We start from the raw sequence: 20,497 nt of genomic DNA, 5'->3' as shown, positions 1-20,497 counted from the left end.
CATCTACATTATTAGTCAGCCTCCAGTGGGCTGATACCAGGGAACAATAGCCTGCACGGAGCAGCTGCTGGCCAGAGGAGCACATGTACACGTGGTGCAGCTCTTTTGTGCCCGGCACATGGCTCTTATCATGGCAGGACAGGACCCCCTCCCCTTCCCTCACTCCATGAGATAATGAAGTTTCATTCTCATCCACCTCCATGTTACTTTCCCCTCCTCTTCCTGCCACAACTTTTTTTTTATTAGGTCAAAACTTGGAGTTTCCATAAAAATAAAAATCTTGCACGTGAGGAATACAGTCCCATCTGTTCCCTCCGCCACCCACTGCTGTGCACCTGACTGCACCCTGTGTGGGTGCTGTGCCATGGGGCTAGGTGTGGCACTACATCTCCCAGCATGTCCTGACAGCTCTGCCCTTCATATACATGGGGGGCGCTGCACAGCACCAGCGCGGTAACGCAGCGGTACCGCCACCATGGTCGCGCCTTACCCGGCTCTTGTAATGTCAGCAGCAGTAGTCAGTCATGGCTCCTCATCTGCAGCCCTCTCTCTCTCACATGCTCTCACCATTTACTCTCCACACAACAGAATCACTTCCTGCCCCAACTCACACCCACCATGGGCCGGAGCTCACCCGTCACCGACCCGCCTCCTAATGATGTGACCCGTCCCCTGATAGACCCTGCTATCATATATAGTGATACTACAGGTTACAGGATGGAGACCAAGCTGATAAACATGAGACTTTACAGAGGCTCACACTTCTTACTTCAGAAAAAAGTAACTTTACTGCATTGAGATCTAACTTTATATGAACACAACACGCATTGCAGATTTTCCGCTCTTTCAGACGGTGTTCACACATGGCGTTTACATTGCGTTTTGAAATGCAGTACAAAAGCTGAGGAGAGGAGATTTGCCTAATTACATTGTGTTCACATTTGCATTTAAAGGAACACATCGCATTGACATTGCGTTTCGTAAATTGAAATGTTAAGAGCAATGTAAATAGAAGAATCTCCTCAGCTTTTGTATTGCTTTTCAAAACTGATGTTTTGACCCAGACATAATACAGCACTGGCGACCGAGCAGTCAATCCGGCGAAGCCAATCTGGTTTTATGTCCAGGTCACACCCTGAGGGCGCCTTCCCACGTGGCGTTTTCGTCACGTTTTTAAACGCATCCAAAATGAAAGTGGGAGGGGGTTTTGGCCTAAACGCACATGCGTTTCAGACAGACCCCCCCCTCCCACTTGCGTTTTTGATGCGTTTAAAAAGTGACAAAAACGCTACGTGGGAAGGCGTCCTGAGGGTGAGTTCACACGCTCAGTTTTTCAGATGCAGTTTTTGAAGCCAAAAGCAGCTGTGGGTCATAATGTAGACTTGTCATTGGAGAAGATGATCCTCTTCTTCTTCATGGTTCAGACATGAAAAACTGAAGCTGTGAACGCAGCCTCAATGTGGACATTGGATCTACTCATCTCTAATAATAACAAAACCTGCATTAAAAAAAACTAGTATTCTACAGATTTTTATATATAACAATCAGAACTGTGTGCAGCACTTCCCGAATTGATTAATAATATTATAATTAAAAAACACACAACAGTGTAAATCAGCAGTTTTTTTTATTAAAGGAAATCTACCATCAGGATCATGGATTATAAACCAAGTACACTATCATGATGGTGTGTGCCCCCCTTATCAGGATCTGCTCTTCTTTTAACTTCTTATGTCCTCAATGTTTAAGAAAATATGCTTTAAAAGCTATGCAAATGAGTCTGAGGGGCCCCAGGCTTCATTAACTTCTATGGAGAGTGGAGCTGCACAAGCTCATTTTGAACCTTTTTTTCATAAAAAAAAAAAAAAGTAAGTGTACTTGGTTTATAATCCTTAATCCTGATGGTAGATTTCTTTTAATGAACGGCACGTGGGAACACAAAATGCAATACTTCCATGTGCACGCAACCGTTATTTTAACAAATAATGGAACTGCTAAGGATGCAGGATTTTTTTTGTTAATTTTTCACTACCCACCTTAAAAAAAATCTGTAACTTTTACATTTTTCCGTGCACAGAGCTGTATGAAGGCTTATTTTCTGCTTAACAATTGTATTTATTATTCCATACCATGTACTGAGAAGCAGAGAAATAATTCTAAATGCAATGAAACCACATATGCGCCATTTTCATATGGGCTCGGTTTTTATGGCTTTTATACAGGTTTTATTGTGTTTTAATACATTTTCAAAAATTAAAACCTTGTGTATGAAAAATAAATTTAGTTACACCATCATTTCATGCGGTGTACAGAGCTGTTTAACCCCTAAACGCCCTGCGCCGTAGCTCTACGGCGCAGAGGTATAGGGAGTGTATGAAGAGGGCTCACGGGCTGAGTCCTCTTCATACAAAGGTGGGGGTTGTTGCATATTGCAGAAAACCCCCACCGATAATAACCGCGGTCGGTGCTTGCACAGATCGCGGCTATTAACCCTTTGATTGCCGCCGGCAAAGTCGCCATCTTTATTGCGATCGCCACGCCCCTGAACGTCATCGGGGGGCGGCGATCGGTTGCCATGGTAGCCTCGGGTCTTCGTTTGACCCAAGGCTTAATGGCTTCTGCAAATTCGTTACAATGAGCCAGTGGCTCATTGTAATGAATAAGCTGCAAAAATGCCATATATTGCAATATGTAGTATTGCAGTATATGGTAGGAACGATCTGACCATCTAGGGTTAATGTACCCTAGATGGTCTAAGAATTAGTGAAAAAAAAAGTTTAAAAAAAGTTTAAAAAATAAAAAAAATTTATAAAATATTAAAAATTCAAATCACCCCCCTTTCCCTACAACTGATATAAAACATAATAAACAGTAAAAATCACATTAGGTATCGCCGTGTCCCAAAATGCCCAATCTATCAAAATATAAAAACGGTTATGGCCAGCGGTGACCTCCGAGACGGGAAATGACGCCCAAATGTCCGAAAAGCGACTTTTACACCTTTTTACATCACATAAAAAATGGAATAAAAAATGATCAAAATGGTAGCAATGAAAACGTCGGCTCATTTCACAAAAAATGACACACAGCTCCGTGCGCCAAAGTATGAAAAAGTTATTAGCTTCAGAAGATGGCAACATTTTTTTTTTCTTTTTTGTACACATTCGTTTAATTTTAGAAAATGTATTAAAACACAATAAAACCTATATAAATTTGGTATCACCGCGACCGCACCAAACCAAAGAATAAAGCTGAGGTGTTATTTTGAGTGCACAGTCAAAGTCGTAAAAACTGAGCCCACAAGAACGTGACGTTTTTTTTTTTCAATTTTTCCACATTTGGAATTTTAAAATAAATAACATTACGGGAAAGTAAAATTTGTTATGCACAAAATAAGCCCTCACACAGGTCTGTACACGTAAAAATGAAAAAGTTATGGATTTTTGAAGGTGGAGAGCGAGAAATGAGCGGAAAAACCCTGCGGTTAAAGTGTCATCTTTTTAGGGATGAGCTGATTTTTTAATTGCTACCATTTTGAGGACTGTACAACCTTTTGATCACTTTTTATTAAATTTTGTTAATGTTTTAAATGTTGCAAAATGGCGAAAAAGTGGCGTTTCGGACATTTGGGCACTATTATTTGTTACGGGGGAATAACCGTTATTATATTTTGATAGACTGGACAGTTTGAGACATGGCAATATCTAACATGTTTATGATTTAACTTCATTTTTATGTTTTATTAATTTTTTATGTTTTAAACTTTTTTTTAACAATTTTTCACACCCCATAGGGTACTTTAACCTTAAGTTGTCTAATTTATTATACCATATACTGCCATACTACAGTATGCCGTATGTGGATTTTCTACGTCTTCTATTACAACGTGTCATTGCCAAATTATAACAGATCAACAGAAATGAGACAGCCTCCCATGTCTCAGGCTGAGACTCAAGGCTGTCATGGCAACACATGACGATAACGTCACAGGGAGCGGCGATTTAAACAAAGATGGCGGCACCTACACACTGCCAGCAGCCCTTAAAGGGTTAACACCAATGATTTTTGTTACACTGATCGCAGGGGTGGGTGTTTGCTGCAATATAGTAGGCCCAGGAATACTTGAGGAGACATTTGGATCCAACCTACAATTTGTTTATTGCCAAATCCGAAATGCAGAGAGTGGTAAACTGCAGTGTTGGACCTTTCACTGGTATCAGGCTAGGCTGTAGTAGTATAGATGGTGGCTGTAAGGCTTAGAACAGTGGTGGCGAACCTATGGCACGGGTGCCAGAGGTGGCACTCGGAGCCCTTTCTGTGGGCACTCAGGCCATTAATCCCAAGACAGAGCTCACTAAACAGGACCAAATTCACCAAATCTTCCTGCAGACCCAGGCAATTTAAGAGATGCTTCAATCAGCGCTGTTTTAAAACGACACTTCATTGGATGTTTGGAACTGCGGTAAAAGTGATAAAGTGTTGATAGAACTGCAGTATCTTTGTAGGTCATCCTACTGGACCCTTCATTCTTACTGTAAAGAGAGACCCTGGTGAGTAGCTACAATGACAGTCTGAATGTGCCCTCCTTCTTTCAACTGTATTGGTGGCCTCAAGGGGTCAATACGATTGATAGATGTTGAAGAGCAGGAAGAAATAGGTTACTGCTTAAGATGCTATGTTGGCACTTTGCGGTAAATACGTGGATTTTGGTTATAGTTTGGGCACTTGGGCTCTTAAAGGTTCGCCATCACTGGCTTAGACTATCCCTCATCCTAGGGCTGGGGCACTTCAACTTCCGCTTCAACTTAGCTGCGTACTTGGCTCTTCTAAAATTTCCCAGAACCAGGGTGGGATCCCATTTATAAAATATATGATTCTCCATCTAGAATTTTTACCAGCCAAAAGGAAAGCCAGTTTACTGCCGGGTGACGTTAAACATTAAATACAAAAATAAAAAATGTAATGTAAGTGCATGGCCATAACAAAAATACTCATACAGGTCAGTAGGTGGCATTGATGTCTCACCCAGATCTCTTTCAGACAAGGGCTTTAGATACAAGGCTGGTAAGCTATCCTGCCTGAGCATAGGACCCCACTCTGGGTCATTACATATCTATATATAGAGGTGGAAGACAAAAGTAAGTGAATGTGCTGGAAAAGTGGATTTCTACATTGATAACTGTATAAGCCATAACCCTCAACCATCCCAGATCTTGTGGGACAGTTCCAAATCTTGTTCTCTGTCCCACTATCCCAGGCAGCAGGACAATTGAAGAATTGAAAAAAAAAACGATAGAGCGACGTTATCTACCGCATCATCATTGTGTTCCTGCTGCAAATATGACTAGCAGGAGATGTGATCACAGGTAAGTATGTGTTTTATTAAAAATCAATAACAACAGGGGGGAGAGGGATAATAGGAGGATGGAAGGCCCTACCATGAGCCATTGATGATAATGGTGTAAATTTTGTCTTTTAAAGCTATAAGGCCAGATGTGATCACTCTGCACCCCTTTTATGTAAACTCTGGTACAAATTCTAGTTCACATTTTGGGGACACTGTAAAACCTTTGCACTGGGTCATGTCTCAGAGAACAATGAATGTTAAGTTCATTGCTTTCCCAGAACAGCGGCATGACATTCCTCACATGCTTCTGTCAACCACTGGCACCAATGTACCTCATACAAACACAGACAATGAGACACTCACTCAATCCACATATTTTTTAGCCAGTGAATTCATATGGGATTTCTACCCCGGTATCTACCCTCCCTTCTTGTGGTGAGTAAAGCTATGGCTACCTTGTGACTTAGGCTGCGACACTTCCACGTGCCAGGGTAACGCTGCGCATTTCGCTTTACATAAGTCAAGGTGTGTGAATCCAATTAAGATCAATCTCATTTTCTTTCAACGCACCCATTAAAGTGAATCATTCAGTGAAACAGTAGCAAGCACAGCATGGTTCTAGGGGAGGATGACAATCAGCCATATTTAGATGCCTGTAGACTTTAACAGAGTTTCCTATTTTTTTTGTAGTTGCTGGGGTAGGGGTAAAAAAAAAAAAAATTCTTGCTCCATTTTCATAAGGGCTCGGTTTTTATGGATTTTAGTGTGTACTCCCAATAATATCTCTATCTTTATGCTTCGGTTCGGTATGATCACGGTGATACCAAATTTATACAGGTTTGATCGTGTTTTAATACATTTTAAAAAATTAAAACCTTGTGTATGAAAAAAAAACATTTTTGCCATCATCTGACGTAAAAACTTTTTCATACTTCGGTGTATGGAGCTGTGTAATGTGTCATTTTTTTAGGGATGAGCTGATTTTTTCATTACTACCATTTTGTCCCATTACCATGGAGAGAAGAGGACCTGCCTGGGGGCGTCGGAAAGTGAGTACAAAATTTGTCACCCCCCCCCCCCCATGCTGTGACTCAACACTGCTAATCTATTCTTCATCTTCTGGTAAACATTCTGTAGCAAAATAAATTATTTCAATTTGTTTTGTTTTAAAATTCCAAATGTTTGTTTTCTGTTTACCTCTCTAATCCGGACCATTTGTTATTATGTATCAGTTTATGAATACTGCCATGGAATCTCCGCTCCTTAATTCTCAAAGTATTTCCATGACTAAATCCAAAGATATGCAGAAGTAATAAAAAAAGGAAAATCCATTAGAAACCTGCAGAACTGTTCATTATGTTGTCATTATCTTATTTCCATGATAAAGCTAAAAACAGATGTTTATTGTTTGTTATGTATGAGGTTAGGACGTCCGCGCTGCGCTGCCATCTGCTGGTCTTGATTGGTGATGGTATGGTTACAGCACTGTACTACACATTCTACAGTAGTATTTGTGATATTGTTACTCATTTTTTTCCTGGTACGCTACATGCATTATGTACGGTATTCAGTTTTTAGCTTTGTGGATACAGCACCTGATAACAGGAGGGATGTGAGCTTTATGTATGGGAACTATCACAACTCCACCCGGGCCGAACAGTGTATGGGGGCAGATGATAGACCAGGAGGTGGGCACAGCCTAACTCCTGGGTCCCTGTAGCACCATTCCGGTGAATGCCTCTTCCACACCCCTCACAGCCAGGCTCCTCCTGTTTGAAGGCAATGGTTTTGGCTGGTGGTAGAAAGGAGGGACATGAAGTTAGCGTCTATAGCCAGAAACTCACCTGAGGATGATGAAAACTTTTTGTTGTAGAACTTGCAGAACTGCAGTAGCAATAGGCTGAGCAACTGGTGGCATGCAACACTGTGATGAAAGGTTTTTTGTAAAGGAAAGATTATTTCCCTTTAAGACTAGGACTGTACTTCAGCACTGTAGCACTGCCTGCAAAGCCAGGGAAATATCTGTAGCCTCTAATGCTCTCCTGCATCAGCAGCATGACCAGGAGTTTCCTCTCGCTGTCAAATCTTTCTCTCTAATCAGCGATCCCAGAACAAATGCAGAACCTCTTTTATCAACTTTTAGGAAATGCCTCTGGAGTGTTCAAGGGAACCAGCCAGTTATACAGCCTGCATCTAACCAGGTGATCAGAAAGTCTAAACATTAATTTAAATAAAATCATATTTAAATGAGGCACATTACACATGGTTAATACCTACATTATCCACTACATGGTGCTTTTAAAGCTATAGGCAGTTCAGACAGGGATTTAGCTGTAAAACCTGGGTTTAATGCCCCATTCAGACTCCCTTTGTGGGGATGTATATATGTCCCTATAGACGGTAATAGGCTGAAACTCTAATAACAGGCAATGCAAAAAATTGGGTTTTAGCCTAAAAAATTATCAGTACTCCACAACTTGTCATACTTTCAAGGCAGGGGGAACATCTGAAAACTATATTTGGTGTTCTAAATTTAAAGCCTTAGAGATTCTTCTTCAGTCGCTGGGGGTCATTTATGAAAAACAATTTGCCGTACAAAATGGCACAAAGTTTGAAGCCTTTTCTACTCAATTTACACAAAACATTTTGCATAAATTTCATCTGTCTCTCCACTTTCCGAAAAAGGGCTGTTATGAGGGGACAGACCATTGTTCTCCACTGGATCTTTCATGAGTGTTTTCTGACTCGCTACAGTTGTCTCTTAACCCCAACTGGAGTCTACTTATACCAAGAATGCCTTTAAGGATAACATGAAAAAATGTTGGTAAATGCCCCACCAATTTACTTTGTCAAATTATCACTGCCAAACTACACTGTTACAGGCGGTCCCCTACTTAAGAACACTCGACTTACATAGGACCCCTAGTTACAAACGGACCTCTGGATATTGGTAATTTATAGTACTTTAGTCCTAGGCTACAATGATCAGCTGTAACAGTTATCAAAGTTGTTTGTAATGAAGATTTAGTGTTAATATTGATTCTTATGACAACCCAACATTTTTAAAATCCAATTGTCACAGAGACCAAAAAAGTTCTGTCTGTGGTTACAATGATAAAATATACAGTTCCGACTTACATACAAATTCAACTTAAGAACAAACCTACAAGCCTTTCTTGTATGTAACCCGGGGACTGCCTGTACTACCTATAATGATTAAATGTAGTCTCTCTAAAGGTTATCTCATCGAATTGTCAATCGTTATCACTGTCCAGTTAGCACAAGGCACAATGACGATGGCATCTTCTGATCTGATACCACACTCTCACCACAAATGTCACATTACTCACTCTGACTTGCACTATTTAGGCCTGTATGACATAAGATACAACTTCTCTAACTAAACCAATTCCTCACACAGTCACTTACACATCCTTTGTTTCTTCATAGGGCTTACTTTATAAAACACAGACAGTGTGATGTTCTTGCTTCTACTGTCTTCCTTCACCATGTTCTTCATCTGTTGTCTCACAGGAGCTGGACTGAAGGCACTCACCCCACCGATATCATCTCTCGCAGCAGGCCACCCCCTTTGTCAAACCACTTTTATGGGAACTGCTAAATGCCTGTGACCTAATTCTTTGGGGGAGGGGGTGGGATAAACCAAAACTGTATAAAGGTTATACACTGCACAGTTAGACTAGATAGTAAGACTTTTTTTATTCTCAAATAATCACTACATTCCAATGTAAAATGTCATGAGGGATGAAAAAGTGTCTAATGCTAGATGTAAATCTGGTATAGTTTCATTCTTAAAATGAACCTGTTTCCAGACATACCTTTTTTAGCCTCCCCCATCCCCCCACACAGGGCCGGCACCATAACTGTGCAGGGGCCCAGAGCTGCTGGGGCAGGGGCACATAAAGCTGTACATAAGGAATTCTTGGTAGTGAGGGGGCTGTATCTAATGAATCCATAGGGAATGAGAGTGTTTTGTATAAAATAACCATGAGGGGACTGTATATAGAATAACCATTAGGGGACTGTATATAAAATAATCATAAGGGGGCTGTATATAGAATAATGGGATGATAGGGAATATTTTAGGGAACAGGAGACTGAACTTTTAATGCAACCAAGTGAGTTCACTGCACTGCACTGTCACCCAGGGGCCTACTGATACGTGGAGCCGACCCTGCCCCCACAGGCAATTAATTGCATATCCCTAAGCTGTTTTTAAAAAAATCCTGTCATTTGTGGATCAATTGATAACTTTACCTGGCTCCCTGCCAGCTGTGCCCCCTGTGTCCCCTGGGTGTGTTCATCACAGAACAGTGACTGGGAGGAGGGTTTTTTTTCTCAAAGTGAAGGAAGAGGAGGGATGGGGGACTTGGCTCTGTGATGAACACACCCAGGGGACACAGCTGGCAGAGAACCAGGTAAAGTTCAATATAAATTATAATTTGATGCACAAATGACAGAATTTTGATAAAAACAGTTTGGGGATATGCTATTACTTGTCTATGGGGGCATGGGAGAGGCTAAAAAAGGATCTCTGGTGACAGGTTCCCTTTAAGGGAAATCTACCATCAAAATCCAGCATGATAAACCAAGGGTATTTACTCATAGATCCAAGCACTGTGACTGTGCCAATCTTATTAATTTGTTATCCAAGGCCTCCTTTCTTCAAAAATCAACTTTTAATATTATGCTAATAAGCCTAAAGGGCCACTAGGGGTGTTACCAGAGCCCTCCATGCTATAGAGCATTGATGGGGAACCTATGGTACTGGTGCCAGAGGTGGCACTCGGAGCCCTTTCTGTGGGCACCCAGGCCATCACCAGAGATGACTCTAGGTATCTTCCTGCAGTCCCAGACAGCCCAGGACTTGCTGTGCATAGAGCTATTTTAAAGTGACAGCGCTACCTGGGACTACTGGAGGAGTGGGAAGGTGTGGACAGATCTGGATTATCATTGTAGCTCCTGCTCCGGCCCTGACAATTCTTCCTGTTTATGGGACCCTGGAGGGAAGCTACAATGATCCTCCAAATTTCTTCTATTTTCTGCTTTATTGGTGTCCTCAGGGTGCTGATATGGATGAAAGCTGTGACACAGCAGGGAGTCACTAATCAAATTTCTGTGTTGGCACTCTGCGATAAATAAGTGGGTCTCGGTTCTAGTTTTGGCACTTTGTCTCTAAAAGGTTCACCATCACTGCTATAGAGTCACAAGCTGTTACACTGTCTCCCCTTCTGATACCAGTCCCCCTGCCTGATGTAATCTCACTGCAGCACAGGACGTTTCAGCACCCAGTGGGAGGAGGGTTTTGCGTCTTACACACTGTAACAGATGGTGAATTTGCAGCTTGAAGGGGAACATGTGTGCTGCACCGTACCGCTCCCTTAGGCCGCCGTGCGCCCATTGCCGTCTATGGGGGACATATATCTGCCATATATAAATGACCCCCATGCGGCAGTGTGAATGTAGCCTTAGCTGGGAGAAATATACCCCACTAATAAGCAATAGCAACAATGATACAATTGATAGATATAACAAGGGAGAGCTGGGCCGGGGCGCTGAGGACTTCTTGTTTTTCAAACTGGCACCAGGACCCCGCTGGCAGCTCTTTATATAGGTAAGTTTAGGCGGCCAGCTGCCAATTAGCTGACCGCCGACAATATTTTCCCCAGATACACATCTGTCATTGATCCAGCTGTTATCCAATAACAGCTGATCTAGCCTTTGGCCAATCAAAACAAAGCCTTATGAAAATTGGGGAAAAGAATGACCTCATAAAACAGGCGGACAAATCAAAATAAATCGCCTCACCTTCCTAAATTAACCCCTTCCTCACCACTGCATCATTTATCAGAAATAAAAACCATATGATACTAAATAGGGGCTGTGTCACCATGAATCCCCTTAAATATTAATCTCAGGGACCCCTTGCCATTATACATACAATGCACAGGATTGTTTATTATAGCCTAAAACATATAACCTAAAAATCTATAAAGAGGATCCCCTACCACCATGGGCCAATTATGTCACTAATAAAGTGATTATCAACTGTACATCTGTAACATGTGTTAAATATATCAATATTAAGGTGAATAAAGTCTGGAATACACCCAATATGGAACAGGGATATACTGCACCATAAATTGTGGATGAGGCCTTATTTATTGGGATGCATATCAAAGGGCGATACTTATGCTTGGCCCCACTATTATTTTTGGACTATGCTCATATATTATAATATTATGTTCATATATAATAATACTGTTAATAGTAGTATTTACGTTTCCACAACTTTTAAAATCATAATCTAAAAAAACTAAGAATTTCAAAATGTGAATGTATATCATAAAACACATTAAAATACATTTTCCATATCTGTACCTGTTCATGGCTCAGCTATAACCTTTGCTGTTATTCACACTGAGGAATCGCAACAGATTTGCAGCTTTATTGTTTTTGGATTATACTGGTTTATGACGGGCTTGTCACTTTCTGGCTGTTCTAAATTCAGAATAAAGCAGCAGATTATGTTATTATTGAAAAGGAAAATGATACAGTTATTTATTTTATGAGAATGAGTTTAACTATAACTTTCCGCTGTTTTGCTAGATTCCCCCACTAGAGGGAGCTGTAACTACAGTCTTTCTTTCCTTTGTGCTTTGCTTGTTTTGTAGTTACACAACACAGAAAGCTTTGAATTTTTCATCAGCCTGTCCTTGGACAGAAGCCTTGTCTAATAAGTGAAGGCCCCTGTAGATCTTTCCAGTTACAGAAAGAGAATTCATATAGTTTTCTTTTCCAGGTCAAGCTGGTGATATTCAGCAACAATAGCATCTATGAAACCTGTCTGCTCCTCTCCATGTCTGTGCAGAATAATACAGTTAATGGCTGTCAGTGCACGAATGAGAGCAAAGACTACAATTAAAATAGCATTAGAAGAATTCTGCTCCAGCCTTTTTATGATTATATGTGTTAGCTCTTCAGCATTCACTAAGAAGAAAATTGCACTTGTAGCAAATATTGGCTTTTATTTATAATATTTACTTCTATTTTATATTAATGATGCAATGATTAAGCTTTATATTTCAGCATTTATCAGTTTGGTTAACAGTCATCTTTTTTGTATACCTTTTGCTGTATTTTTTAATTGTTCATTTACTGTTTAAATGGTCGCTAATAAGGCAGTAACACAAGTGAATCACAGACAGGATCTTACAGGCACTGTCTGCGGACAGCCCTGGGGTCCTGATCAGACCTCAAGGCTGCCATTACATCAATTGGCAACTTCTCCAGTACCCCCACCCGAAGACAGAGCGGGGGTGCCAATCGTGGGGGAAAGACACCTGCCTAGCGCTCAACATCCGATTTATTGGACACGGAGCACTAAGTTGTTTAGAAACTCCCTCAGCACTTCCACCTCCCTCTGCGCACTACCCATATAGCCTAAACCCGTACAACTGCACCGCCAGATTTATCGTGGGGGGAACATCAAACATTGGCGCAGTTAGCACCAGCATATGATAAATGTGTCCTGTGTTTCCTTGGACTCAATCCCAGGCAGCTCTGGACGTGTCACATACAGCTTCCATAATAAAGCAACACATCCTGAGCTTCCTTGGACTACAGGAGGAGCGGGAAAGTATGGACAGACCTTAAATATCCTTGGAGCTACCGCTATGGGCCCTGAAATTCTTTCTGTCCTCAGGACACCAATATATTTGAAAGTTCTACAAAGAAGGGGCCTCTAAGTTACAGTATTTTTTGGACTATAAGGTGCACTGGATTATAAGGTGCACCATCAATAAATGCTTGCTAAAACGTCTAGGTTCATATATAAGGCGCACCTGATTATAAGGATGAATGACCAGCAGGTGGCAGACTGTGCACAGTTCAAGGCAGCTGTTGTCTGTCAGTATGGTTCATATATAAGGCGCACTGGACTATAAGGTGCACCTTTGATTTCTAAGAAAATCAAAGGAATTTTTGTGCGCCTTGTAGTCCGAAAAATACGGTAGTTGTGACTTTGTGATAAATAAGTGGGTTTTGGTTGTAGTTTGGGCACTCAGTCTCTAGAAGATTTATAGACCCAGTAGTCAGAGATAAGTAGGATTGTTTTTTATTGTCATGCCATCCTGATAGTTCTGGAAACAAAACTATAAAAGTATAAAAACTTTCATCTACAGAGTCCTTTTAAGGTTAGGTAAAGGACTTAAATATTCCCCCCTAAGCTTTTTTGTTATATGTGAAACAGAACACTTACAAATATGTTTCCAAAGCATATTTCAGAACATTTTAGACGCGGCTTTGATGTGTACTTGAGTGGCCCCAACTGCATTCTTCTATCAAGAATGTAAAGTAAATCCTAGTCCCTGCTGACTGCACTAGAAAATGCCTACTCGCTTCAAATCCTAAAAACCACACATGGCAGCAACATTTCAAGAAGAGAGCACAAGGAAGGTGAATTATAACACTATGTGCTTACATATAACCTACATAGATCCATGAAACATAATACACTAGAAAGGATTTTATACAACTTTACAAAGCAATCTTCACAATTTTATATGGACAAGAAAAAAAAAAGAATCCATGAAAGATGAATATTTTGAATGCTGTCCATCCCCAGAGCTGTGCAAGACTGAATATAAAAGGATCCATAAATGGAACAAATGCAATAACATCCTAAAAACAAAATAGATAACGTAACATAGTCACCATATGGAAAATTATTCTATTACCCACAAGCACTACTCACCATCTGGCACATTACAGCTAAACTCTGTTCAAAACAAGGGGAAAAAATCATTCCATATCCCACTCAGGAAGACAGCGAAGATGGATTGTGAGGTGAACAACACTGATGCTTTGGGCTGTTCTGCTCATGATTATGGTTAGTCTATTCCAGCTGTATCACTAGATCTACAGGGACTTGTAGTCGCACTTCTGCTGATGTCACACATTTTAGAGCTGATGGCACTAGAAACATTTGCCAACTCTTCCTAAAATACACATTCTGAGAGCTTGTCCTGGAATTGGCCCTCTTTCATGTTTTATATTCTGTCAATTATCATCTACTTTACTATTTATGTTTAGTGTTATTTATTCTTACATTTCTTAAAGCGAACCTGTCAGCAGGATTTTCACCTGATGATAGTATTAAACAACCTAATTTCCGATTTGATTTTATAATTAACATTACTGCTTCCGCTCACTTTTTATAGTTGATAAAAGTATACTTGGCTCCCTGCCAGCCAACTGGATTGAGTTATTTACTAAGGGTCCATGGACCGCGATTCTGTCAGGTCTCCCGAATATTTCCTTTTTGCCCTGAATTGCCCCAAGTTTTTGGCGCACGCAATCGGATTGTGGCGTATCGACACCGGCTTGCATGCGACAGAAATCGGAAGGCGTGACGTCGGACAACCCGACGGATTCTGACAAATCGCGGAATTTAAAAACAAAATTTTGTCGCAAGATCATGCACTTACATGCACCAAGAAGAAGAAGGTGAACTCCGGCAGATCTCAGCAGGGAAGCAACACATGCAGGAAATTGGACGTACAACCTTAGTGAATCGCGGCAGACTCGAATACTCATCGGAGAACGCACCACGGGATCGCGACAGGACCTGGTAAGTAAATCTGCCCCATGGAGTCATCATCGTTATCTACACACTACTCTTGCCATTCTACTTACTCCCTACTTGCCCCTCCTTCATGCAGATGTGAGCTCATCCTGTGCTGCAAGCAAATCTCTGTCAGCTCATGTCTGCATGAGGGCTGGGGGAGGAGGGAGAAGGAAGTAGTGTTGCAAGAGTAGTGTGCAGATAATGACTCAATGCAGTTTGTTGGCAGGGTGCTGGGTATACTATCAACTCTAGCATTGAGTCGAACCAGTAATAATAATAATAAAAGCAGACTGGGAAATAGTATTAAACATACTATGGGAAAATGTGAAATCCTGCTGACAGGTTCACTTTAAAGGAGAAATCCACCCATCACATTAAAGTTACCTTTAATAAGAATAAAAAAAGATCTACAATCTGAAAATTCTGAATTTCCAGGGGACTGGAAAATTGCTTTGATTGTGGACATTTTCCCTTATATATTTTTTTGTGCGACCGAAAATACGATGGGTGAGTCCATAACTTCATGCCAAACAAAGTACCTGGAATTACAATCCGACAGGTGATGTCAGAGCCCGGGCGTGGATAGAGCAGATAGTAAACTGGTGGTAGATGTCCTTTAAGTTGTAGAACGTAGGGAGATGACTTGTACTATCCAGGTTAGATCTTTGATCTGTATAGCACAGAAACCAGATCTTTACCTGTGTGTTCAAAACCAGCAGTGAATCTATTAAACAAAGTAGGCTTGGCTCAGTCATTGTAGTCATCAGGGCAGAACTACCTATTAACAGTGGGGGAAATTTATTAAGACTGGCGTTTTAAAATTCTCCCTGGCATTTCATATCTACTGAGAGGCTCCAACCTCTTAGTAGATCTGGGGGCAATCTCCACGAGGTCGGAACTTTTTAGCCAAGGTCTGACCTGATTGAGATTTCACTTACAGTGTTCGCCTGTTTTCCCTGATTACACCGCATCATGGCCAAAGCGTACGGAGTCCGAACTATCAATGTTTTCGGTCTACTTTAGATGAGAAATAAATAGCATTCAAAATCCTAATTGCTCTCCATTTCTAACTATTTTTGTAATTTGGTTTTAGGCAATGAAATAACCAACATTTGGCATCCCAAGTAATTAATAAAAGGTGAAGCCTGAAATGTTGACCTAAACTGAACTGAAATGCAGAGATCACAGTTCGGTCTGGGTAACCCCTATGGCGCACAGAGCAAAGTTTTCGAAAAAAAAAAACTCACTAAGGGCAAACGGCCTTATATATATTCTGCCATTTCTTGTCCTAGGGATCCTTTAGCACAATCACATTTCGTTTTTTTGATCATCATTTCCTGATGTTTACAAACAATAATACTCTATAGAGCTCTAATATTCAAAGGATTATAGGATTTCTAGCCTGACTAAGCCTCATTGGCTGCAATTTGCATATTTGATGTTGAGGAAACATTAGAATTCATTATGATAAAAAAGTCATCTTTTGTTGTAATAATGTGCTAATAAATTTGCTGTCACTCTATAAATACTCATTAATGAGGACAATAGCAAAGGACTGATGACCTATAAAGAACAATTCCTCTTTATTATTTTCACATTTTATTCTAAATTTAAAAACTTTTCATATATTGCTCGACCGTTACATGACCGTTTTTGATATGGATTTTTTTTTTAATGTATTTACGGTAAAAGTCCTTTTACTTAGCTCTCAGTAGTCTATAAACAATGATAGTTTGCCACGTATATCCGACCCAAAGCTATTAGACAATCTTTAAATTGTTAGGAAAAGCCCTAATTATTTAGGGTCCAACAGTGACACAGGGGTCACAGGTTGCAGCTGTGACTCGGCCCATAAGCCAGTGAAACCAAAGGCCCATCTCACAAAACGTTGGCGTCCCTTAAGGTTTATCAGTATAAGTATCATAAATCCGTCCAATGCTCTCTGCACTGAGAATTATGACACTAGGGTTCCAGACAGGAGATCATTCATTTATAACCAAAACACTTCCAAAATAATCAACATGAATTAACCCTCTCATTTATATGAATTAATTTGTTATTTACCCCCCCCCCCCTTTGCATATATGCAGTTCCAAATGATCTAAGAGTCTAAATAGCTAAATCTATAAAACTAAGTTTGAAGTCTCATAAATTATTTATAAAAGTAATAAAGCATCTCTTCATTTAGTAATATACAATGACATTACATTACAAAATTGTAATTAGAAATGCATCAGGAGCAGGGGTGTAGTGATTGCAGGGATAGACATTGGATTGTATGTGTGTCAGAAATATACATAGAATTGATTATCAGAGCGTCATACACTTTGCACTTTATCACTTTATGGCGTCATACACTGTGCACAGGCAGAGCCCAGGAATGTGTCTCTACCTGCTGGAGAAGATAAGAAGACACGGGAAGTGCAGACCAGTGAGGTAAGTAATGTTTTTTTTCCTATGGGCAATACCTTATAAAGAATGGGGGGGGGGGGATAATGGCTCCTGGATAGTATGTTATAGGGGGAGAGGAGAATAATAACTCCTGGACAGTATATTATAGGGGGAGGAGAATAATGGATCCTGGACAGCATATTATAGGGGGGGGGGAATGGCTCCTGGACAGTATATTTTAAGGGGGCGGGGATAATAGCTCCGGGGCATTATATTATAGTGGGGGAGAATAATGGCTCATGGACAGTATATTTTAAGGAGGGGGGAATAATGGCTCCTTGGTGGTTTATTGGTGGCTGCTAGACAGAACATTTGGCTCCTACGCAGTTCATTATAAGGGGAGTGGGAAAGAATAATGGCTCCTGGAAATTATATTATGAGGAGGGGAGAATAATGGCTCCTTGGTTGTTTATTGGTGGCTGCTAGACAGAACATTTATAATTGAACTGAGGGTACTGCTGACATATGGATTGGTGAGAGGGTCATCTCTGCTACTTTAATTAATGATGGGGTGCAGGGAAACATTAATTAATGGGGGTTCTGCTTTGCTAAATATTAATGAATGGGAATAAATTGGAGAGGGTATTGTGGCTGTAAGTAAATTAGTGGCTGCCATATATAAATAAGGACATAGTTGTTTTTTCCATGTGACTGGGTGTTTTTAGGTGCACAGCAATAAGCCATGGCTGGAAGTTATCAGACTTCTGTAACTGATAGAGAAGACTTGTCATCTGGGAGAAGCCACCAAGACGAAGACCAGGAAAGATCAGAGGTAGAAGGTACGACTGATATAGAGAATATATGGTGCTGTGTTTATATATGTGTGTTATGCATATATAGTGTACATGTGCATATATCTGTGGAGGGTATATATGATATATATGTGTATCCCGAAGTATTACATGCGGGATGGGTCCAGCAGCGAGAGTTTTTGCCACTGATCAGAAGGTAAGAACAAAGATCACAAGCTCCTGTTCCACCTTAATCAGATTATAACAATTATTAATACGGGACTATGTTATTTATCTAAGGTAATCAGAACCAAGTATAGCAATCCCCCAACAATCTATGTTGCTAACACAGAACGTAATAATGTTTCTTTTGAGTAAAACCCTTACATTTTAAATGCATAAGTAAACTCATTTCAGAGTCTATTTCTTCTAAATGTATTATGAGACTTGTTAAATTATGATTATTATGTGACTAATTACATTTCTATAGGTTTGGTAAAATAATGGAGGATTCGGGGAAAACTGCAGCTACATCGTCTTGCAAATAACTTGTCTCCATCATGTTTCAAAGGCAGAACATACAGTATATACTGTGTCTTGTGCCGCTAATGTGTTATGACTCTAGCACCAGTATAAATAGTCTATATAAATAGTCTATACTGTTTCCTCATCTCCTACAGTTATGGAAGCAGCGTAGCTCGCTCTGCTTTGCTACTTCAACAGCTTCACTGCAACTCTAAGGTCAGGGCCAGCGCAAGCACTTGGCATACCGGGGCCCAGGCTTCTGAGGGGGGGGCGACATAAGGCTGTACGTAAGGAACACGTGGGGTTGAGGGGGGCTGTATCTAATGAACCCATAAGGGGGAGGGGACTTTATGTAAAATAACCACAAGGGGGCTGTTTTGTTTGATCTGCTAGCAAATATTTTAGGGAACAGTTATAGTTTCTGAATTTTTAATACTGCCACATGAGTTCACTGCAAAGGGGCCTTCTGAAACCTGTCTATGGTAAGGTGTTGGTCCGGGATTATAATTTAAAAAAAAAATATATGGCTTGGGGGTGGGGCTCCAGTTCCATTCTCCCTTGGCACTGCCTATCACTGCGGGCTTGTGTTTATATACAGAGGTTAGTGGCTAAGTGCATCTCCAGCTTCTGGTGTCGGCGTGTGTATACACCCGTTACTGCATGAGATTCAATGCAGTAGCAGGAGCACAGCAGTAAATGCAAACAGAGGCTGTACATGCACATTGCTGCTGTAATTTGTATACAACCAGAAGTGCAGTGATAGGCACCAGGAGCCTTTAAGACCCCACAGCCTTATATAAAAATCTTATAATCAGCCCCTTTAAGCAGGTCTAGGGTTATTCTCACTTCAGCCGCAAACAGCTGAGATGAGAATACCCGTGCCTGCGGGGAAACAGTTCACCCTAAAAGATGGAAAAATTGCCCAAAATAAGAGATATTTACTCTTTTAGCCAACAGTTGTATATGTATACTGTGTGATCATTCCCAATACTCAATCAGTTGAACAGGTTCTGAAACTGATACAACTCCATTTCTCAGCAAGTTGTTGCATTCAGTACAAGAATACTAATAGCATGGTTATTTTTGAGGAGAAACCTGCATTACTTAAAGTATTTACTGACTTTCTTTGCCAAAAGCATCTGATATGTGAGGAGGACAATTTGAAAGCTTTTTACAGTCGGGTTTTATTTGATGTGATCCCCACCTTCTCTGACCTGATAAGATTTGTGGACTTTCTATGTAATTTCTTTTGCCAGTACAAGGCACTTCAAGGGCAGCTGACAAATAGCAACAGGAAAGGCACATTGCTCAGCTTGTGCTTGTACTCCTTCATCCTAATGAGCAGTGGGGGGGGGGGGGGCTCTGCTTCTAAAACCATTTTGACATGTGTGACATGTAAGACAAGTTCGGAAATGTCAGTTACCATTTATGTATTTTATATTTTTACATATTATGTTTTTAGCAAAACATCTAAACCTTCCTTGATGCTATAGACGGCTATGAACAGATCCTTAAAGGGGTATTCCCCTGAAGACAAGATTTTGAAATATACTCAGGATAACAAAATAACACTAATTCCCTAACTCACTGTTATTAAAAAAATCACAGCATTTCTAAGCTATAATTCCATCCTGTCTCTGTCAGTCCTAGTCTATACCATTATGGTTGCCTAAATCTTATGACTATCGTTAGGCAGGGCAGATTTTTCTCATGAATAGCTTCTCTTGTCTGCTCGATGCAGTGTAATCTCTGCCCTCCCCTCTGCATTACAAGACAAGCTCACACACGGACAGT

The 20,497-nt window shown here is 40.6% G+C and overlaps 1 protein-coding gene across 6 annotated transcripts in view; it reads right to left on the bottom strand.

Moving 5' to 3' along the window:
- Positions 1 to 14,246, bottom strand: part of CDK4 (cyclin dependent kinase 4) — a 37,722-nt gene extending 23,476 nt beyond the window's left edge. Inside the window, exons 1-2 of one of the 6 annotated variants that reach the window (XM_072134832.1) lie at positions 14,124 to 14,234; positions 11,750 to 11,869 (exon numbers count right to left, since the gene is read on the bottom strand). Coding sequence is in view for 3 of the 6 variants with exons in the window: in XM_072134827.1 (XP_071990928.1) it covers positions 8,805 to 8,867 (63 nt within the window). In the remaining 3 variants the exon portion in view is untranslated. Of the gene's footprint in view, positions 1 to 490; positions 663 to 8,804; positions 8,883 to 11,749; positions 11,870 to 14,123 lie in introns of those variants that run through there. The other 5 variants (XM_072134828.1, XM_072134827.1, XM_072134833.1 and 2 more) reach the window with 5 other exon arrangements.
- Between the last annotated feature and the right edge of the window lie 6,251 nt (positions 14,247 to 20,497).

This window comes from Engystomops pustulosus, chromosome 2 (genome assembly GCF_040894005.1).
Source record: "Engystomops pustulosus chromosome 2, aEngPut4.maternal, whole genome shotgun sequence".
In the NCBI taxonomy this organism is placed as follows: Eukaryota; Metazoa; Chordata; class Amphibia; order Anura; family Leptodactylidae; genus Engystomops; species Engystomops pustulosus.
Note: the sequence above shows the minus strand (reverse complement) of the source record. Positions and strands in the feature narration are given on the sequence as shown.